The 23,510-nt window shown below is 37.0% G+C and overlaps 1 protein-coding gene across 2 annotated transcripts; it reads left to right on the forward strand.

Annotated features, from left to right (window-relative positions):
• Positions 1–899: 899 nt before the first annotated feature.
• On the forward strand, positions 900–14,883 carry LOC149034558 (alpha-1,6-mannosylglycoprotein 6-beta-N-acetylglucosaminyltransferase A-like). Of its 2 annotated transcripts, XM_089193588.1 has the most exons (17): positions 1,350–1,583; positions 5,038–5,120; positions 5,547–5,639; positions 6,174–6,248; positions 7,096–7,254; positions 7,465–7,625; positions 8,070–8,201; positions 9,207–9,343; positions 9,956–10,080; positions 10,473–10,544; positions 11,069–11,161; positions 11,616–11,699; positions 12,620–12,679; positions 12,974–13,090; positions 13,626–13,700; positions 13,807–13,961; positions 14,284–14,883. In XM_089193588.1, the coding sequence occupies exons 1-17, from the start codon at positions 1,376–1,378 to the stop codon at positions 14,477–14,479; spliced, it is 2,025 nt and encodes a 674-aa protein (XP_089049714.1). In that variant the 5' UTR covers positions 1,350–1,375; the 3' UTR covers positions 14,480–14,883. The 2 variants fall into 2 exon arrangements, with proteins under 2 accessions (XP_089049715.1, XP_089049714.1); XM_089193589.1 differs by lacking the exon at positions 13,807–13,961 and having other exon boundaries at positions 900–1,583; positions 14,284–14,430.
• The last annotated feature ends 8,627 nt before the right edge of the window (positions 14,884–23,510 follow it).

Here is a 23,510-nt window from a genome sequence, read left to right on the forward strand (position 1 = left end):
AATCGATTTTTACCTAAGGAATTGCATACAGTTCATGCCCGCCATTCGGAACGATATTTACCACTAAACCTCAACTGACGAATCGTATCGTTTGAGACTTGAATACCACAGCTTTGACTAGGACCTTTTTCCCAAAATCTGCAAGATATCGTGACCATTTTAGATTCAATAAGATAAACCTTTCTTAACCGCATGCATATCTTGGCAACATTGCACATTTAGAACAATTTTGATTGATACAAGATTAATTTTCGGTCCAAGAAAAGAGCAATTTGAACAAAACGAAATCAGTCGGAGCTTCTCTTTGTCTGATTATTACTCCACCTGCTTTGTGCAACCTCCAATAGCAGTTTTAAGTACACGCATAGAATGGTCATATTTACAACATTTTTCTTAACCACGGTAATGCTTAATTTTAAGAATCATTTGATCAACACCTCTGTCTCAAACGTGTTCTTTTTATGTACTGCTTTAATCTTTTTGATTCTTAATCTTTAGGGCTTTTTTGAAAAGGAGATTTGAAGGAAGACTGCCGATTTTTTGTTTGAAAGATGACTGAGGTGTAAATCGATCTTACTTCTTACTATTTGTGCACAATCAATGCCCCGCGGTAGGGATCAATATTCACTCACGACTTAGCCTAACAGCTCTGATTGGGAACGTTGTTGCGCACGGTACAGCAAAGTCTGCCAGATATCGTAACAATTTCAGGTATCTCTAAAATGATCGATAACTATTACTGCTTAGGCTGTTAATATTAAACATTTAGAACAATTTGCGTAATTTAACCCAAAAGAAGAGCGTTTTAGAGCAAAATCAATTTCATTCAGAGATTTTTTTTATTCAAATCAGTTTTAAAATTATTCCAACTGCTGTGTGAAATCTCCAAACGTAGTTTAAAAAACATGCAAAGAGAGGCCATATTCAATCTAGAGTTTGACCCTTTTTTATTCCTTAACCATGGTAATACTCAATCTTAAGAAATATTTAATCAACACCTCTGCCTCAAACATATTCTTCTTGAATACAACTTTTACCTTTTTTAAATCTTAGACCTTAGGGCATTTTACTCATACCAAATTAACGTTTTCTTTTTTAATTTTTTGTTTTTTATTCAGAATATAAAGTAGATTTGAGAAGAACTCAGCCACAAAATCAGTTCAGCTTTTGAAAATCGGAGTTTCAACATGCCAGGAAGAGAATAATCAGTACTTTTTCATAACGATAATTTCAAATTTATTGGAAATATATATTCAAAAGTTGAAACCCATGGAGATTATAATATATTCGCCAAAAAATTTTTAGCCTCGGTCAAATAACTATAGCAGCTTGTAACCTCTCACAGTTAGCTTGCACATCGGCTTTATCAAAGCTGATGAAAATGGAACCTTGTTTTTCCAGAAGGACTGTTCTTTTGATCTGGCTGGGATTTACTTTGTTTTCCTTTACAGTGCAAATGATAATCGTCTATGTAGCGTTAAATGCAGATGCAGATAAAACTATTGGCGTAGTTGTGAGTAATAGACCAAAGTCAACCGCGAGGTTTCTCCATGAGAGACTTATTCGCACAATTAGTGACAAAGGTGAGTCAGGACTTGAATCCAATCCTTGTCTCATTGAGAGATTGTAGATTGTCAGTAAGTAAATAAAGTCTTTGTTAGAGAGAGTGACAGTAAAAACTGTGGCGGTGAAACCACTGATAGACTCTTGGCCCTTAATACACTCTTAAAAAGACGTTAAAATGATATTTTTTAATTAAAAGGCCACAGCCATCATACAGGAGGAGCTTTCTGGTCATTTAAAGATGATTGATATAAACTACGCTTAAACTAGCAACTAATACTTTCTTCCTCATTCTTGACTTTGTAGATAGCTAAGCATCTTACAGTTTTTTCTACATTTGAAGGGCATTGGGAATATAATTTGAACACGGCCACTTAGAACATGAAGATGTCATAAGATACTTAAAATCATACAACAGTGTTTTAACCTCATTTCCAAAAGAAATTATAGGCATGCCACGAATGCAAGAGTAATTTTGTCGAGATGGCTGGGTAGCGGTGGGACATTTCATGTGAATGATTTTCCGGTTTATCTAGACACCTATCTGAATCATTATAAGCAAAATTAAACTGCTATTCCTCCTGCTAAAAGCAAAACCGAAGCTAAATTTTATCGCCACGAAACCTTAGGAAAGATATAATGCGCGGTCTCTTTCCTTCCATAAAAGGAAGATAGAAGGGTCGTATTTCGAAAGTTTTCACTTGGGAATAACAATGCAAGCTCTTTGATCGAAGGTCTTCTGTCTAGTGTTTGCCCTCTGCGTGTGGAATATGGAATGCAAGTTGTCAAAAACGTATTGAAACGTGATTGGGCAAAGTCCAGCGAATCTGATCTGCATACAGGCGGCCTCGAGGTTTCATTTGTTTCTCGATATTTGGATGCCACGATCAAACCCTTGCACCATACTACATCTAACTTCCAGATAGACAAACATTTAGATGTAAAGATGCGTAGATGTATAAATGTGATGTAACAACAATAAGGATATAGAAACGAACTTACAATTTGAGGCGTAAGAGTCTTTTTACTGCAGATGCGGTAAAAAGACTCTTAAATAAAGGTAACACGGCGCTAGCAAAAAATAACAAAACGACCGACTTAGTTGAAATCAATTAGCAGCAAAAATTATCTAACGGAAACAACGCTTTATACTAGCAAGAAATAAAACGTTACTGGCGTTATGTAATTCTTACACAACCTCACGCGAAAACGCGAACTTAATTGGATAGAAACATAAAATACAACAGTAGTTCAATTGAAAGAAAAACAACATAAAATAATTTCGCAGTTACTTGACGACAACCGCAAATCCATTTCTAGTTGTTTCAGAGCATACTGTTCGAAAAAAAGAATTAATTATATGAAACCTCTTAAAAGCATACTGATTGGACATTAAGCAGGGTAATCGAATCAGAAAGCAAATATAATATAACCTACTGATCTTTACAAGCTTTGCAAATTAGGAATCACAAGACAAAATAAATCATTCGCTGGGAGTGACAAACACCAAACCCGGCCATTGATTCTTTGGTAGTGCTATCGCCCAGACCAACAACAGCAATTAAAAGGTTGCTTTTCTGCGAATTTGCCGATTTCATAGAAGATAAAACACTTAACGCTTGCGAAGAACTGGTATCATTCGACGTTGTTTCGCTCTTCACTATAATCCGAGTTGATCTTGCCGTTAAAGTTGCAGAGGAGAGACTCAGAGAAGATGCTTCCCTAGGACAAAGACTTTCTTTGCCTGTGGGGGACATTATTCTTCTGCTTTCTTTTTGCCCCAAAACCACGCAATTTGCATATAACGGCAATTACTTTCAACAGGTTTTTGGTACAGCTATGGGTTCGCCCGTCTCTGCTGTCATTGCCAATATGGTTATGGAAGACGTGGAACAAAGGGCCTTAGCCACTTCACCGGTTAAACCCTTTTTCTGGAAACAATTCGGAAATGAAGCGATGCGCCTCCCATCGCATTTGATTTCAGTGGGGCCGTCTGTCCAATTCACCCTAGAGCGTAAAAAGATAGACATATGTCATTTCCTGATTTAAATGTGTACAGAGGTGAACAGGGGAATTTAGAGACAAGTGTTTACCGTAAACCTACCCATACCGACAAATACCTCGCTTTCAACTTTCACTACCCTATTTGCCATAAAAAAGTCTATTGCTAAAACTTTACTCAGGAGGGCTGACTGTCTACCATCTTCACTTGATTCGAAGGCTTAGGGGAGAAAATATGTTTCTAATGTCTTAAAGCGAATGATTATACCAAAACCTTTCTCCGTAACTGCGAAATGCCAGTTACAACTAGTAGCACTCCTGATGAGAGGGAACCAGCGACTGGTTTGACTGTTATTCCTTACGTTTAGGGTGTTACGGAACCCATCAAGAGAATTTTGAATAGCCACAACGTTAAAGTTGCTCAAAAATGCTCTTCAGACTTTGGGGCGTATTTTTTCCAAACCTAAGGATCCTGTCACAAAGAACAACAAACCGACGCTATTCATTCTATTTCCGTGTAATGACTATGATCACGACTATATCGGACAGACCAAACGTCAGTTTGGTGCACTTTTGAAAGAGCATTAGAAAGCGGTCTTCTTTTCCAAAAATGAAAATTCAGCTTTGTCGGAGCACACATGCCTAACCAACCATACAATTGGGTGGGATAAGTCTAAAATTATCACCACTAATCGACGTTACCACCAGCGCCTCTGTTTGGAAGCTTGGCATATCAACTCCGCCCACGCTCCTTTAAATCGTGATGATAGCGGCTTACTTCCTGACGCCTAGTTACACCTCGTCACAAAAAAGTGCAGCGATTGGTGAACTTATAAAAGGACCTCTTTTCGCAGCGTTTAGATCACCCCTGATGAAGGTACTAGACAGGAGTGTCGAAACGTTGGGACTTTGAACCGTAATTTCTCAGTCACATTCTTTAAATCTTTCAACCAGAGTAGCATCAAACCATGTCTGATGGTCCACCTGGTTAAATGGGAACTTTAAGATATCTTATTTGTGAGAAAAGTTTGCGAAATAAAGGCTTAACATGGACCAACCAGCTAGTTAAACTGCATTTTGAATAGAAAATGTGATAATGTTTGAAAAGTGAAATTTTTGTCGTTGTTTTTGGCGTTTAAAGTATCCTCTTCGATTACTCCAAGCCAAAGATCTTTAACAAATTGCAATCTGAAAACTCGCCCCGTATGGCGCCATTTGACAGGACACGAAGATGTTTCTGTTTTCTATAAGTTCACGGGTAGAAGTACGATAGATTCTTGACAAATAAGAGCGTTTGTTGTGTCTTATTCATGTTATAATTACCATGATTGAATAACTTTGCTTGCATGTGATTGTTCCAAGGCTGAGCTCGGATTATTCAACCATATATAGACTCATGTTTGGCTCAGCCGATTGGTTAATATAATGATCAATTTTTTAATTATTGCTAACATTTTGAAATCCCTTTCTTAGTGCTAACTATTCCCAGTGATGAAGGGGAGAAGTGTCACGTACCAGATGATCCTTTGTTCCCTTTATGCCATTGGAAAATTAAGGTATGCCATGTTTAATAAGGTTGTAAAATAGAGATGTCAAAGAACTCTACTCCGTCCTAAGAGGGAAAGGCGGATGGCCAATCTTGTGTACTCGAAAAGTGATCCATAATTGAGCTGGTCTTGCGGTTCCACGGTACTCGGCGACTGATCCAGCGTCTAAAAGAATAGGAAGCAAAATTATAACCATTTGCGCCTAAAACAGTCACGGTTTCGCATTCTTACGCCGATTTCAAGCATGAACTATGAACTCTGATCGGCTCCCTATGATTTACAACGTGTCATTATTTTGATTTGCTGTCACGCTGCTTCGTTGAAAAGCTCCTATTCCGGTTATTCACATAGTTAGTGGCAAAACTTACTGTGACGCTTGTCTGATGTTCGTCCCTTGAAGAACATTTCCTGTTTCCATTTGTCTCGTCTGTACAGGAATTTAACAAAACATGGGACCAGAAATGTCATGGGGAAAAGCATAAGGTGGATCCTAGCAGTCTGTGCTCTGTTATTCAGTATCTAAGTGAGGTAAGGCTAAGACTGGAACGTGAGAAAATTCTCTTAAGGAAAGTACAATACAAGTTTTTTTTACCGAGTAAAGTCCAGGGTAAAGGTAAAAAAAACAAAAAACAAAAAATCATCAAGATTTTGAATTTGCATCAGTGGGACGTTTTCAGGCCAAAAGAAAAAGAACCTATGCAAGAGATAATGAAAACCTAAGTGTGTTGTATCACTGTATCCTATGTCCATCTTTTCTGATTCCATTACTATCATACGAAACTTTGGAAAGTTGTCGGAAGCCGTCACAACTTATTCGTACGAAGAGACCGTCGGTATCCACTTGAGGGTCAGCCTTTCGCCTGGTTTTTCTAAAATACACTCGTATACTTGTCACTGTCTTCCATTAGAAGCTATTCAATCATTCCCGTATTTCTGCCTTAACTGAATCGAAAGTAACTGAGCTTTTTCAAGAGATTTTCCATCTCTTGGCGCTGCCCCTATCTTGCTATTTGATATTAAACGAAAGACTTGCTTTTCGTTCAAATTGTCTTCATCATTTAGGTTCAAGCTTGGTGTCCCATGTTACCATGGCGACTGGACGAAAACCCATACAGTGTTGAAAGAGAATGGCAAAAGGTAATGGCTCTTACATTGATCAAAGGTGTTGGAATTGTATCAGCCGTGAGGTCGAAAGGCACTCCCTTATTTGGACTAAACAGGCTGGCCAGGGTATGGGTCTCTGAGGTCTGAAGTCTTTAAAAATCTTCAACAAGGAATACTTCTATCTAGAATCTTGAGGACGGTATCTTTTTATCTTTTTAGACCGGAATACATTTTTAGTAGCATAACTGTTTCTTAAAATATATCTACTCAAAATTTGCAATATAAATTTGTTTCTCTGAGGTTGAAATGACTAGAAAATTCAAGCCTACTAAAGAAATAAAGGAGGCTTTCCTAGAAAGGGTCAGCTTTTTAAGGTCCTAGAGACAGACCCCACACAAAGTTCACTATAACTTTGCTTAGCCCTACCTACTGACTGTTGTCTTTTCGAAGAAATACACTCTATTACCGTAATGCATAGCCTCTCAGGTCTTATAATTTAAAGAAAGTTTAACCGTCGTTTTTAACAAAACCGCGTCCTAAACAATCCTTAATTTAGCTGGACCTTTTATCTGAACATTTAAATTGGTGAACAGCGTCAAGAAGGCCGAATGGAAGGACATTTATTTCATTAAAACAAATCTCTGATAGAGAAAGCCTGAGGCCCACTGATTGCGTAAAACCCTGGTTTGGGTTAGACTTCGTGTAAATAAACGAGCCTCTATGTTTTTAAACAAATCCAGAAGAGAATTCTCTTATCCTCAAACTTGCATCGTTCTTTTAAATTCATGGTGAAATAAAAAGATTGGAAATGTGCGTTGATCAAAGAATTATAATTGGTTGCGAATCAAATATTTTCTGAATTATTATTTTATGTTTTCAGGCCACTATACAAACAAATCTATCAGCACTGCTTGAAAAGTTTGAAAGACCCAAATATTCTTGGATGAGGAAGAGAATCCAGGAAATTTTTCCGCATTGGATAAAGGCTGTCGAAGAACTAGGATCGAGGGTGAACTTACATGGCCGAAGAAGAAAAAAAGTATTAGAGTCTACTGCCATTTTCCAAACGCGAAATGCTTTTAGGTGTGGATAGATATTGAGAGTTTGAACCCGGGACCACCAAATTACAACAATAGTTGCAATTGGAAATTTGATGTTTAGATTCATTCAAATAAACCTCTAATAAATTTACAACAAATCTGTCGTGATTTCTTAAGCGTGAAAGGAAAATCTTTTATTCTTTTGATAGATTTTGGTTTACATGGCAGCAATAGAGGTGAACAAGTTTCTGGACAGGGCCTTCAAGGGAGGCCCTTTAGGGGAACTGGTTCAGTGGTCTGACCTTATAAGTGCCTTGTATATTTTAGGCCACAAGCTAGAAATCGGTCTTATGAAAGAAGAAGTTCAAAGGTAATAAAACGTTATTGATTTCACAGGCCTCTCATTGTCTTATTAGTTTCTACCAAAGCGGAAATCAGTACGATACATCTCTTTTTTATGATTTCATCTGCAGGCTTAACAGCATTTGATTTAGCAGTTTGCGAAAGATTTTAACCGATTTTTAGCGCACGTTATGAATTTGATTTTCCCAACTATTCTCACATTTAAGGATAAATGTAAAGAGAAGTTCAATTTTGATTTAAGGATTAACTAGGTTGAATAGTTTCCAAGAACGCCAAGTGCGACTGATATGAGTTTTTCTAAGCCATTTTTCATCGTTACGACGAGTTACAATTATTTGAGCTGATTTCTGTTTTTTGCTGCCATTTAGTTTCTTGTTCATTTATTATAAACCTACTCGTGCACGAAAGAAGATTTTAAATAGGTACTGAGTTTATAGTTTTTATTTTTTAGCCTCTTGGTTGCTCCGGCTTTAGATGGTTGTGCGCGCCAAAAACTGCAGAATGAATCTGATCTCATTTTCACTGACATTTTGGGAGTGAATGCCATAGCTGGACACACTGGACCAGATTATTCGCGATACAAGTGAGTATGTTCTCGATAAATCTGCATGGGTCATGCACGAAACAACAATCAAGCTGTTGAAAACAAAAATGCCACCTCAGCGACAACAACGACAACAACAGCAACAAGAGCAATAAGAGCAACAACAATAAAGTGGAGATATTTATAAAAAGACAGCCCAACACACGTAAGGGAAGAACTGGTAGACAGTTAAGGGAGAAACAAAAATATAAACAGACAGAAAGACAGACCGGCAGACAAACAAAAAGGGAGAGAGACCAACAGATAAGAACACAGACGAACACTCAGGCAAAAAGACAGACAGAGAGAGAGGTAGACAAACAGAAAGACAAAGAGACTATCAGATAAGGAGACAGACGGACACTCAGGCAAAAAGACAGACAGAAAAAGAGGCTCATAAAACAAATAACTAAACGAACAGAGAGGCAAACAGACAAGGAGAAAGACGGACACACAGGCAAATAAGCAAAAAGTGACACAGACAGAGAGGCAGAAAAATAGACAGCCAGATGGACAGACAGAAAGACAAAGATCAAGAGACAGTCAAAAAGACGAACAGAGAGAGAGAGGTATAATGATTGACAGACAGACCGACAGACGAACAGAAAGACAAACAACAGACTGACAGGCATACAGACAAAGACACAGACGATACCATACTGATTAACAAGTAGACAATCAAATAAAGAAACAGGCAAACGGGTCGACCGCTTTCAAAGACATAGAGAAGCCCTCAAATCTACCGACTGTTGTTGTTGTAGAAGCTTAAAACTTAAATTCAGAGATAAGAACGGGTTTGAGCCGGGACTCGCGTTATTCTTAAGTTCCTGAAAAATACAACATTCGACAAAATGCCATCATGATAATATTAACGATTCTCGTCACAATTTAAGTTTCCTTTAATTACTTTTTAATCTGTACTATTTATCTGTTTCGTTGACGATTAAAATTCATTGTTTAGTTCAAAAGAAGATGACGATGGTTAACTTACATTTCGTTCTGCAGGTGCAAATTACGTGTCTTAGATTCGTTTGGAACAGACGCAGAATTTAACTATAAACGTTACAAGTGGGAAATTCCTGGAGGGAGATCTGGGTGGGGAGATCTGGACCTTCACCTCGCACAGTTTATGACTATGTTCCGTAAGTATCAACTCATAACAGAATTTTCAAATTTTCACAAAGTCTAGAAAGCATAACATTGCCCCGAAAGGGAAAAAATTACCTTTACCTCGAGGGAAGCGCAACACGCTGGTTTGATAACTAGCACTGGTTGTATATGACAAACTTCCAAATTAAAGGTAAATAGTCAAATATTGGTTGAAGATTTTTGATCTCTCTATTTTTAGACCAAGAAAGCGAATTTTGAAAAGAAACGGACGAGAAAAACTGAGTTGACAACGTTAATTGGCCAACGTAATGAGTTTCTACTGAAAATCAGCGTTTCGAATGTTAGCCCTTTCGTCAGCATTCGCTCTGAGAAGGGCTGACGCACGAAACGTCAGCTTTGGAGAATCTTTACGGAGGGCAATTTACATCACCTACTCATTTGATCAAACAAAATCGCCTTGTTATACCCCCCTCCCCCCCCCAAAAAAAAACAAAACAAAACAAAACAAAAACAAACAAACAAACAAAAAAACAAGATGCAGTACTGCTGTTTCTTTAGGAGCTTATTCCCTTTACTCAGCTGTCGGAAAACTTAGGCCTAATTGTTAAGCTGGAGAAACAATGATATGTCTTTTTCGTTTGTAGCACATAGTCCTGACAATTCCTTCCTGGGTTTTGCTGTTCCGTCAAGAGCTCAAGAAAATAACACCAGTCGAAATAAGCCAAATAATCGAGCCTTAGTATATGGAAAGGTTCCAGCGTTTTGGAAGGTGAGCCCCACGAAAATTTTTAAAAGTAACTATTCTAGCTTCGTATGGCGACGAATGGTTAAATATCAGTGCAGTGAACGCAGCGAGGATGGCCCGACGTGTCTTATGTCTACGACAATCCAACAGATAGCGCTGTCTGATGGGTCGATTGAGACGCGACGTATCCGTCATAATCCTACCTGTAAATTCCATCATTTCGATTCCATTGAGGTCTTCTACTCTCACTCCACTTCCTTAGTTAGAATCTAACACTAGGATTTTTAGTCCGACACAAAAACTTTTCTTCTGTAGACGATTGTTTTCCATTCAGACACCTTTAGCGAACCATATACATTGTCCATTTCTAAAAACTCATTTAGTACTCATGTCACGCGTTATCCTGTAATCGTCAGGGTCGTGCTAACTACATTGACACAGTGAAAAAATACCTCAACGAGGTTCACGCTACGTTGGGTGGAACGAAGGTAAGTAATATTTGAGTCAAGAACTTTGTAAGCTCAGGCCCCAGCCAAAGTGGATCACTAGCGCTTTGAAACATCCTTATTGGGGGACCACCAAGAAAAACGCTTGTTGCCAAGTTATGATTAGTTCTAACAGGGTAATTAAGTATTATTAACTGAGTTGGTAAGGTAAATTGGCCACCGTAAAGAGTTTTAAAGCTGACCTTTCGAGCGTTAGTCCTTCGTCAGAGCCGGAAGATGACTGGTTTTAGTTTCGTATCTGATTAAACATACACAGAAGTAATGTCAGTTTAATCCACCTTCGATTTTCAATTATAACTTTTATAGTATTCCTACCTCATTTACGAAAATTCGCGCCCGAGTATGGTTTTGTATTTTTCATCTGGAGATCCTTCTGATATCGATGCGTATCAAATTTTATCAGGCCGCGCCTTGAAGGTGAAGTTTGTGGGATGGAATTGGGTATACTGACTTGTACACCAAATTAAAGACCTTTCGATTTTATTCTTACTTGCGATATTTCGTAGGAAACACAGCGACAGCATGATGTGCCTAAATATGTCATTAACCATGGGATAATCAATATCACATCACTTATGAATCTTTTGCAATCTAGTAAGGTAGGTGTTTAGTTTGTTACAAAGCGACAATCAGCGGAACTGATATGAAAGACTTATTATAGCGTTTCTTTTATGCAACTTTATATTACATTTTCTATTAAAACAACTAAGTGTTTTTTTTTGCTCTTGTAATCATTTTTTAGTTATACGATCTTACCTAGTTTTGAAGGAAGCTCTCGTTATTTTTTTTCCTATTTTTGTTTTTGTTTGCTTGTTTGTTTTTTGCGAGCATGATTCCCTTTTTTAAGTTCCTTTGTTTCGTCTACTTGTCACCTCGGTATTAAAAAATCTTCTTTAGTAGTTTTCCATTCCTTTTAAGCAATTTTAACAACGCATATTCGCTTTTGATGAAATTTTCGTAAACAAGGAAACTAAAAATCCTTCAAATGTCTTAACTTAAAACGACTTTTTTTTCTTCTTATTTCTTCATTTATTTTGGATTTTTCTCCTTAAGGTATTTGTAGGTCTTGGTGAACCGTTCGAAGGACCAGCAGCCCTTGAGGCCTTGGCTAATGGTTGTTTTTTCATTAATCCCAAGGTGATGTCTATTTTGTAACTGGGCGTCTCAATGGCATAATGGCTTTTATAGCTAACGGTTAAAAATTTGGCCAAATTAACGGCTAATGGTTCATATCTTTTCATTGCGGTCACCAGAAGCTTTTTACAGGGTAATTTTTTTACGACTAACGTTTAAAGTTTGTCAATTTTTACGCCTAACGGCTATCGGTTTTAAACCCTATTCAGGCCCTCGTAACTGAAAAAAGGTCAAAGAAAAACTAAACATTGCGTGCGAGCTAAAAAAAAAAAAAAAAGGGAAAACGGACAAGAAAATGAAACTGTTTTGCTACACCTTTGTGTAGAGATCGTGCATGACATAATCCCAACTCGGAAGTAGCCTTTGTTATATTATCACTAAGGCACAGGTCATTTATTATCGCCTCAGAGAGAAGGGGGGGAGGGATGGGGAGGATATTGGTTGTGGGACGATAAAAGTCACTCGATCGCCCCTACAAGGCTCTGTTTTATTCCTGTAATTCCCCAACATTGACAGTTAATTGGCAGTCAATTTTCTATAGTCACACAAAATTATCCGGCCCCAGACCCCCGATCCCCGATCTCCGACCCCCGACCCTCGACCCCATCCCTCACCCCCTCCTTGGCGGCTCGGTGGCAGATAATTTTCTATAGTCCTCCTTTTATACTCTGTCGACGACGACTGTTTCCCCTCATCCTTCTCCCCCAAAGATAGACAATAATTAGTCCGTAATCATGGCTTCATTAGTAATTCTTGCTGCAAGTTAAGGTTCGAAGTCATTTTAACTTTGCAAAGAAAGTCTTTTCCCTCCCCTTCCGGATCCATAGATCGGGAGAACTGTAATCCCTTTTTCAGTTTTTATTTATCTATGTATTCATATCTTTATTTCATTATTGAATGTTTATTTTTTTTTTCACCATAAGTATATTCCGCCCTTGGACCGTATCGCAGGCTTTTTTGGTGGCAAACCGATGGATAGAAAGGTAATTCAGACATCATTAAAGGACTCTAAATTCCAAGTAGCTCATGTATAGTACACCTTAAGATTGAACCAAATATTTGAGAACTTAAATGATAATTTGAAGTTACAATCTGCAGCACAGTAATATTAGCCCAGAAAAGTGCGTAGGTGTTGGGTTTGTGATCATAAAAGACTTTTCTTTTATTTAAGTCGGCGAAGGTGTACTCCCAAACACCCTGCAGATGCATAGGAACTACTCTTGAATTGAAGTTTCGAGGAGACACTGAACTGCTCATTTAATATCTTTCTATTTTAGATTACGTCTCAAAATCCTTACGCCGAGGTCTTCGTTGGGAAACCTTTCGTACAAACTGTTGACATAAAAAACTTGACTGAGGTTGAAGAAGCTCTCCGAGACATTAGAAACGCCAAGGTAATTATGTTTGTCCTTTCACGTAACGTGAGAATTTTGCTTGGTGTTAAAACTCAGATGCAGACCAAGAATTCGAAATTCATTGTTGAAGTGATATGTTAGTTACCCTGTTGTGTAAAACACTTCACCACAAAGATAAGATTGTATTTCTTAACTCATCCATTTTATTTACCACGCGGTCGCGTAAAAAAATCACATGATCATAACGTCACTTTTAATGGCATGCAATACATGCGATCAGGATAAAATATAAAAAAAATAACAATAAATAATAAAAATAGCCAAAATATCAATGTTCAGTCGCGACATACCCTGCAAGTCTAGTTTAGGTCAATGGCCAGCGATGATTAATTCATATCACCGACTCACTTGATAAAACTAAATTCCCTCACTGACGCAGGGCCACAGTTTATTAGAAACTTATTATAACCCTACTTAAAAAATATAAGAAGTAGAGACGGATATCACTAGCTGGATATCTGGAGTAGATTGGAAAAGCAACAAGGAATTTGTATCTCCAACGTTTCTATTCTAGGGTGTGCCTCACTTACCTTACGAATTTACTCATGTTGGTATGTTGGAGAGAGTAAATGCTTATGTGGAAAAACAGGTAAAACATTTAATATATCATCTCTTCTGTACCGTGTAGAGACGAAACGGTCACGATGTTTTGATAACGCAGTTTCTAAATTTACTTTCTCTTCATATCTAACCAGGATTTTTGCAAGCCTACCAATTGGCCGCCTTTGAGTGAATTAAAAATTTTTGTGGGAGGGAAGGGTCAGTCGTGCATCGCGATCTGCCTTAGAAAACAGCTGATCTGTGAGCCGAAGTTCTTCCTCTCTTTAAACGTGGAGGAAGTTCTTGAAAGGTAAAAATCGACACCTTACAACGAAGTCAGTAAGATATTTTAAAATTGGTCTTGATGTAACCTAAGCATGTGTAACGCAAAGTAGGCTAAATAACAGATCAAACTATGAATGACTCTTTTAGATTTTTTATGAAAGACTTTTTGAATGCGTCCATTCAACTACTTTTTAGTCAATGCATGCAGGAAACAAGCCACACATTTTTTTTCTTTTTCTTTTTATTGTAGTATCAATAATATTTCCCTTGAATTTCGCTGCAAGTGTTCTAACTGACTAAATTTGGGTATCATGAGAATCACTCACTTTATTTTTCACCTTCGTTAGTTCTGGATTTGATTGTAAATCAACCTTTCACCGAGAGAGCATCTTGGCACCGTCAATAAACACAACAGACAGCAGCTGTGTACTTCAGACTCAGCCATTGTTATTCAGCTGCCGAGCAGCCAGGCCTGGTGTTGTCCGTGTCTGCCCTTGCCGCTCATATCGCAAAGAACAAGTCGCTTTATGCGAAACGTGCTGAAGAACCTGTAGAAATCGTTAGCCATAAATAACAGCCATGATTATTTAAAGCCGCGATTTTGTTGCAAAAGGAGACCGTGTCAGCGTCGTTTATCTGATCCGACTTTTACTCAGAGAAAAATCTCTCCCCAGTTAAAACAGTGGTCCAATGTCTGCGCGTTTGCTAACGTTGTAATCACTAGGTGGTGTGATTACAGGCTGTCTAAACTAAGTTGCTTTACACGAGTTATAAACAAACACGCATGAAAATAAGTCACGGAGTACTGGTAGCGTATATATTATTTGTTAAAGATAAAAGAAAGATGGCAAATCAAGGGTAATCAGTAATTTTTTTATTATAAAGCATTGCATCTGTTAAAAAAATTAAAAAATACATATATTAAAAATCTTACAATTTGTTTGCAATGGCTTAGTAAACTTTTTTTACATAGAGAAAAATACTTGATTTAAAGAGCTAAAATAAATAAAATTAATTCGAGGATAAAATAATTTCCTCCAACGCCCCTGCCTCGGTTTCTTTATCTATTATCTGTGCACCAGTCCTTCGCTGTTTGGACATCTGCTAGGTTACTCAGCTTTTAACATGGCGGGAATTCAGAAACTGCTATGAGAAACTCTCAAAAACGAAGATGTGTGATAACTTGGAGCAAAGATGCCCCTCTAGGAATTATGCACCCGTTCAGAATACATAGAGGAGCTCGGCCACGGCAATTTTCAGCGGTTTTTTTTCTGACCTGCGGAACGTTATCACACTAGATGAACGATACCTCTTTGAAACACGAATTCGAATTTGCCAGTTTAAATAGTATCTGAAGGATTCATAACACGTTTTTAAGACAAAGGTAAGCCAGCTATCGTGCCCCTATTTTTAAATATCCAAAGTATAAATATTTAGACTACTGTACTGAAAAAACGTGTTGATACAAACACAAGCTACCTTTCATGTTGGTTAAATAAAAAATGGCAGTGCAGGCCAGAAATGTCAATACGCTACGCATATTATATCCGAATGAATATATATCCGTACTGTGCTCTGATAATGGAAATTCCACAACAACAAGAAAAACAAATCTTTTTTGCTAACAAAATTGGTTCTACATTGAAACAAGAAAATGGTTTTATAATTAACAGGTGCAGTTAGTAGTAGAATTTTTCACATACGGCTATCAGTTCAGTGAAATACAGATGGAAAACATATTGAGCTCTTTACCTTGAAACGATGGGTGAAATTAGTTGAACAAACCACTATGAATTATTTCACTGGCTTATTGAAATTGAATACATTTGGAGAGCAAGCGATCCTTTATCTCAGTTTTATCTCAGTTGTGGTGTATTGAGTACTTTAGCAGCAAGTACTTGTACCAACATAAGTTATATTACTGAATGAATACCGAATGATGTGAAAGTACTGTGACTGTACTAGACAGAAAATAGAAAGCGATTGAAGAGTGAGTGTCTCCTTGTCAATCTTTTAAATGAATACACATATCATATATCTTCCATGCTTTTTGCTTCTTGCAACAAGGAAATTTCTTTCCTGTCATCGATGCTTTCCTTTTATCACATTGAAACAACGGCAATACAAGACTTACCTGAGCCTTTTGACTCGTAAGAGTGACTAGCATCTAATTTCTCTTTACAGTATCATCCCTGAATCAAACATTGAGGTCATGAGAATAAAGGAAATGATCAAGATCGTGAGAAGCCCTTGATTGAGAGAGCAGTGTGGAGAATATGTATGTTGATGAAGGATGTAAAGAGTTAATCTAGTGACCTTTGACACAGGGAACACAAGGATAGTTGATATATGCTCAATTTCTATCTAGCATTTGAAAAACATGACTTATTTGGTTTTGCATTTTCTTTGAATCATCATAAACAAATTTATAAATATCTATTCAATGTTGACCTCTTTTCAACTTTTGGATGTATTTAGCAGCCAACTTCACTGTGGTAAGACTCACATGCTTGCAAACCCCCACCCCCCCCCGCCCCCCTCGAGGCCATTGGACTAGGCTGATAAATATCTGCTTACTTTTGAAATTTTTGGTGTAATTAGAGTAAATCCTACTGCGTTAAGAGAAACAAGCTTGAAATAACCCCGTCAAGTTAATTAAACAGGCAGATAATTATGTATTAGATCAATTAGCTTTATACTATAACACACTAGAAGATTACCGTAAAAGTTATGGAAATCCTCAGTATCTTTATTTCCCATCTAGGGTTGCTTTAACAGGCATGATACAAATAAATTCTACCCTTTATTGCACAAAAAGTAATGTTGATGTAGGCCCGTTTTGGAAACGATCTTGTTAGCGAGATTTTGGTTAACGTAGCTACGGCTTTCTTCAAACTCTTTTTTTTTTCGTGAAGAAATGACTGACAATGAAAATGTTTAGCGGATGTTAACACACTCCAATGAAAACGTTCTACAATGCTGGTAATGTGAACCAATCCGAATTATGGTGAACCTTTCTCCGGCAGTCGTAAAGATACAATCGTAGAAGACCAGCAACGATGGAAAAAGGCCCTGTAATGGGGAAACCTGTCAAAAAACAACCAAAAAAAATTGCTAAAATTGAAAAAGGAACGAGAAATATGACCCCGTTTACTAGCATACAACTAGTCAGTAAAGCTGGAATTCATGTAAAGAAAAAAGAACAAAACTGAAAAAAAAAACAACAAATTTAGAGATGCATACTTATCAACCAAGGTTTACAACGTCGATGTCACTTTGCAAACATTTGATTTGAAAGAGAACCAACGGTGCATGAAATTTTTTTCTTATTTCTTCTTGGTGCAATAGTGTTCGAAAAAGATAATTTCCCCTCTCATGATTCCACTATACACGAGGAAGGCTTAAAGGATGAAGGAGTTTTATTTGACATGCACTCACGAATCTTTTTGTTTTTTTTTTTTCTTGAGGGTATAAATTTCCTTCTGTTATTGACGCTTGATTCCAAGCAGAAAGTTAGAGGTATGTTTTTTTTTTTTTTTTTTTTTTTTTGTATTTGACATAGAGTCACTCTTGTCCAGTTATGCGCTATTCGTAAAAGTTTTATGTTAACTAGATCATTGCGGGAACGTGTTATAACTTACCGACTTAGCAAACGGTTAACGAATTAAACAAGAGAAAAGATTCGTTTGATAGATCACTGCCTTTAAGCCTATACCGTGTGAGCATAATTTTGCTGAAGCAAAATTTTTACCTGCGGGTGTTGTTGTGAAACCTGCTCCAGATCTAATTTAAGTTTTCAATCGAGGGTAACTTAATCTGCTCGGATGGTGCACACAAATACTGGTGAGTTGTTTTTAGATACGTTAAAGTAGGAAAATACGAAATTTAAACAGGAGATTATGTCAGTTTTAAACGTTATAAAAAAACAAACTAACTTAAGGTAAGTGAATTGTTTTTGATATCGAAACGCTAACACATAACGAGGATGATGGGGAAATAACAGGTGCATATACTCCTAAAAATGGAAGGATATATACTTTAAGTTTTTCACTGATTTGACTGAGAAGAAATTTTAATCTCTTTTCCAAAAACAAACGAAAGGTAAGCGAAGAAACCAACTTAGGCTATGTAAATTGTCTTTTAAATCGACACGTTATCGTGGTTACTTTGGTGATGAAATGCGGTGCTCGGTTAAAATATACTTAAAATTTCTGAATATATAGGCTTTATGTTGTTTTATGGATTGAATAAAATAGAAAATTTTCATTTCTTACAAATACTCAATATATGAAAGAGATGAGTTAAAAAATTTAACTTAAGCTGAGTAAATTGTTTTGTATCGGAACGTTATCACATAGAGAATCAATGTAATATCAGGTTTATTTACTCCCAAAAGGCCTTAAGTCGAAACGTTATCGTTTAAGCTTAATACATGTTGTTTAATCAAATTAGAGTTACTGCAGTTTTAAAGAAACAAGCTGAGTCGGAGTAATGAGTTTGTGATGTCGAACACTGATCACATATAAGATGGGTTGATATGTTTCCCTAGAAATGCATAAATTAGTAATCTCCATGTCACTGATCGGTTTCATCGTAGGTAACATTCACTGAATCTTCGAGAAATTATTTCTAACTCCCAACTAAGACTAGTTAGAGATATGGCTTGTTTTTTAGATATCCAAAAATAGGAACCTACGGATACTATATGATTAGGAAACTTAACTCGTTATATGATTGGATGCAGCATTAGCTTTTCTTTGTGCAGGGTACTGTAGTTATTAAACCCAAATATTTCTGTTATAATCGTTGGGATTAGAATTATTGCATGGAAAAAACAAAACAAAACAAAAAAACAAAACAAAAAAAAAAAAACATGTTTACGCGGTTTTTATGATCGCTTTTCCTTTGCCTTTTTTCACTATCGACGATGTCAGATTACGACAGACACCAGATCTCTAAATTAGGGTAGAGACCAGGATTTTCGGTGGGGCGATTGTGATTCATCGCAGAGCGTTTAATATATTTTTGGCCACGGCAGATTCATGGTACTTTTAGATGGTTCGTTTTGTTTCGGTTCGATGCTAAAAGTGTGAGTATTCTGTCCCCTGATTTTATTTTCTGTCGGATTTTGTGCTCGTCGTTTGTAAAGTCAACAATTTTTTTGTGTTTTTTGTTGTTGTTGTTTTTATTATTTTTTTTGTGCGATGATCACTTTAAAAACCATCCGCTGGGGCTTTTTTTCGGTTCCTAGCCGATATTCAACTTTTAAGGAATTTTTCACTCGGATTCAAAGGGGTTGAGTCGAGTGCATGTATACATGGAGAGTTTTTTTAAAGTTCATGGCATTTGCTCGAAACCTTTCATAGTTTTGAATGCACATGTTTGCTCTATATGTTAATTAAGCAAAGGATCTTTCTCCCTGATCGTACTAGCATTTTATGGAAAAGTTTTCTTCAATATGTAAACTTAAAGATGTATTTGACTAAGTACCTTATCGAGACAAGAAGCTTTAAAGTTCAGGAATATTCAAGGTTGTTGCTTTTATGGAATACAAGCATATCAGGTATGCGTTCCCGTTTTTTCCTGCAACTCTATTAGTAAATATTTGGCAGGGCGCTTACATCAAAGAGTTTCAACATCGGAAAGCTAAAAAGGCTACCTGCTGTTCAAGGTAAAGATAACAGATTCTTACAGAGGAAAGCATTACGAGATCTAGAGAAAGCATCCTCACAGAGGAAGGCTAAAAAGATAAATAAAAAAAAAGTTAAAAAAAAAACGTGACAGATTCTTACGCAGGAAAACACTATGAAATCTAGAAAAAGCAAAGGCAAGATAATAGTTAGATTTAGAGAAAGAAAATTTTCCAGCTTGCGAAAGACTCGGAAATAGATTAATTCTTCTTCGTTCCTTAGACAATAAAGACAAAGAGTAACAGGGCAATGCGTCAGAACTCCACTAGCTTTACTAGTGTACTTACGATGAGTCTTTTAAGTAGCTCTAAGTTGCATTGGAAAACCGTAATTAATTTCTTCATGGCATGTACTTGAAAAGTGATGGCAGAGGAACTTCCACCGATCAAACAAACACAAGAGGGAAAAAAGGAAGAAAAAAAATCTTTTATATCGCTTTCGGTAGGAATTACCTCGAGTATCGGTCCGAAGCATCATATTCTCGTTTTTCCAAATGCAGTTATCTTTCCAACGGTGGAGTTTTAAGCTCTTGCTGTGCTGAGCACAATTTGAATCTTAGGTACATAGTTTCTTTCAATAGGATATATTCCTGGCTAGAACGTATAAAGAATGGCTCAGAATTCTTTACATCCAAAATAGTGCAAAGTTATTATCTTCGTTGTTGGCATACGTTTGTATTTCACAGGTTTTGGAAAAGCTGAAGTATTTGTCATGACTTTGAAATCATTTCTTGGGTTATGAGTGCTTTTGAGTGGTGCAATCATCGGATACGCCAGACAAGCTTAAGAAATTAGGGAAAAAATATTGAAATCTCCAAAAAAATATGAAAAGATGAGCTTAGTAATGAAGAAATTGACAGAACCTCTGCGACAGGAAATCTGTGACGTTGAATTTCAGTTGAAGCTCGATTCTTAAGCTTACAGCGTCTCGGCGCAAAGATTAAGCTATTTTTGTTCACCATATTACAAGATTTAACTAACGAGATTGAATGTCTTTTAAAAGGATTTTGCTGTTTACACCTGTTAAATGTGGTGATGAACTTGTAAGGGAGGTACACCGACTTAGTGGAGGTCATGACGCACAAACTGCGCACAATTACAAATTGATTTCGCTTTACACAATGTGTAAACAATGCTTTTGTTAAACTATGCTCTCTACCAGCGGTGGGAAACGATCATTGCGTTTCCTTACCAGACTTTCTGTCGTTAGTGCGTGGGACGAATTCACAAAAATGACGCACGCAAAGCAGAGCTGATGAAATCATGACGTTGAACTTGACATAAATGTGTGGCAGGTCGTAAAAACAATTTCGTATTGACGTTTCACTTCTAAGCTTGCTGAATGTCCTGCTGATGCGTTGTACAAGTGTTGCGTGATAATTATGAACCCCTAAAGATGACATTTTTAATTCCCTCAAACTCATTTTCCGCTGAATAAAAACTTGAAAAGACTGCCTTTTAGCTGAAAACGAACAGCGCCATGAGTGATTTATAGCGCTTTGCTCAAGCACTGTTATGGAAATCTTTTCTCTTCTATCTCAGTCCAAAATACTCCCTTCGCTCTGTTCAGATTTTTCTCATAAATTTACCAAACCCTTCAAAAATTCAGTTTAATTAGGAGAAATCCCATTTGATTGACAATTTAGGTGGTCGATTATTTTGAACCATCTAATTATTTTAGCCAAATTAAAATCGGATTTGTCATAATTGGCTGAAAATGTATTAGAGAAGGTAGTTGTCAGAGTGTTTTGTGACAAACAGTGAATTCCTAGTACTTTCTTATATTTAGCTCTCAACTAATTTCTAAAGTGTGCCTGTGATAACAAAACCCCCTTCATAATGAAGCGATACAGGTGATTTTAACCTTGAAACCTGCTTGGAAACCTCCTTGACGATATTCGCTGCCAAAATATCGCATAACAGGTTATCTGTTGAGGTTACGAGCGGGAAAGCCAAAGTAAAAATGACTTATGATTACACAAAGGCGTTCTAAATTTGTCCCATATTCACACTTTATGCATTTTTTATGATATGATCCTCTTTCGATTACCGAAAGAGGATCATATCGAAGTGAAGCACAATAGATAACGGAACTGTGACCAATTTTTTTGACACCGTGATGACTTAATTTTCATTTAAAATTTGGCCTTCACCTATTTTGTTAAGCTTAGGAAATATAGTTTGTTTTGTGTATTTATGACTATGCATTTAATGTTTCATTTTTGCCTGGGATTGGGGTAGATAGATTCGATAACTGAAGAGTTGGATTGTCAATTACACGGATAGAAAGTGGATATGAAGATCGTGCTTATTCAAGAAGAAAGCTCCATATATTTAAACTTCAACCCCTCATTTCTGGTCCGTTTGATTATGCATCTTTATGTGTATGAACGCAGCGCCATTTGGCCCTAGCGGACAAACTGGTGCAAAAATTCAAAAACGTCGATTACCTTCAGTCGCCTCAATACAAATACAATTTTAAGGGTCTCTTATATTTCAACTAATGACAACATGTCATTACTTGCGGGAGTATTTTGTTTAGTCATACCTTGTATTTTTTTTCGGATCGCAATCTTATTAACCTATTTGTTTTGTTTATTTAATGTTTTATTTTGTTTTTCTATTTTCACAATGAACGTACAGCAATACGTAAAAAAATCCTCTCGTTGGCAGAACCTCGTCCTCTCAGTTAGATGGTCACATTGCGATAAATTTGTCGATTATTCGATCGAAATACTGTGAAATTCGTTCGGCAGATGGTCTTGGTTATGAAGGAAAGGCCGTCGAAGAATATCAATTATTAATACAATAAATCTTCACTGCTTTTTTCGCGAGAATATGGCCATGTTATTGACCAGTTGTACAGAGAAACCAAAGCTTTTGCCCAACTTCACTTACCTTAAAATCTCAAGCCTCCTCGCGACCACTCACTAAGTAGAAGTCTGGCTCTTCAAATTGACAAAAGCGGATAATTGGGTATAAATAACTAGTTTTAAGACGTCGTCAAAACAAAATTACCGGTTGCGTGATGTCGCTTCTGTGAAAGTCAGTAGTCAGTTTACTGCTTGTGGAGATTCCTGTTGTTTCGCCGCAAGTTCTATTAGCCGTTCTCTTTGGCCGTTTGTTGGAGAGGATGTAGATTTTCTAAAAACCTATAAAAACTCTTTTGAATAGCGGCGACATACCGTAAACTCTTTGTTTTGTCTCGCCACGTGCTGGTTGAAAAAAGGTCGAGATGCCGTTAGAATACTAATTTAATCCAAGAGTTTGTCGATATCTTCAATGATAAACCGAGCACTTGCATGAAAATTCTAATCTATCACCTCCAAAGAAATTTATATCAACTTGAAGATTGCGCAGAGCACGGTTGAGGGCCAGCAAAGTGTGCATGGAATAAATAGCAGTTCTACTAGTTTTTAATCCAATTTGGATTAGTCTAAAGTCGTCTTTCGTTATTTTTAAATTCTATATCAGATTAAAACAGCTCTTCTTCCGCCTCCTATTCAGTTTTCAAAATCGAAGTTTAAGTTGTTTTGGTAAACGTAACTGTTTTCAAATGGCTAACAGTCAATTTGAATACGCTTTGCTTGGATTTGTTTGCATGTTTACACCCGCCTTTGTTGAAATGCTCTGTTTGCCGTGTGACAATCGGTGATCCATTTAGATTAGAGATAAGTACGTAAGACTATGACTCCCAGGACTTCATATGTGTTGTTTAGAATTATTTGATATCCGTTCACCACGATATTTAAGGAGCCTCGTGGCTAAGGTGTACCAAGAAAAACCTTTTTTTCAAGTTAGATTTTCGTGTCTCTCCAGTTTGCTTCTCACGTTTATTGAATCGTACTTAAACAGATAACAAGATTTGCCCAATTTCAAATGCTC

The sequence above is a fragment of the Pocillopora damicornis genome, chromosome 14 (genome assembly GCF_964200805.1).
Source record: "Pocillopora damicornis chromosome 14, jaPocDami1.2, whole genome shotgun sequence".
NCBI lineage: Eukaryota > Metazoa > Cnidaria > Anthozoa > Scleractinia > Pocilloporidae > Pocillopora > Pocillopora damicornis.

Excerpts from the sequence above, each read along its gene's own strand:
- LOC149034558 (XM_089193588.1), top strand. The coding sequence starts at position 1,376 with ATGAAAATGGAACCTTGTTTTTCCAGAAGGACTGTTCTTTTGATCTGG. Across the intron at positions 5,640-6,173 it reads TTATTCAGTATCTAAGTGAG|GTTCAAGCTTGGTGTCCCAT; the intron begins GTAAGGCTAAGA and ends TTCATCATTTAG. Across the intron at positions 13,701-13,806 it reads ATGCTTATGTGGAAAAACAG|GATTTTTGCAAGCCTACCAA; the intron begins GTAAAACATTTA and ends ATATCTAACCAG.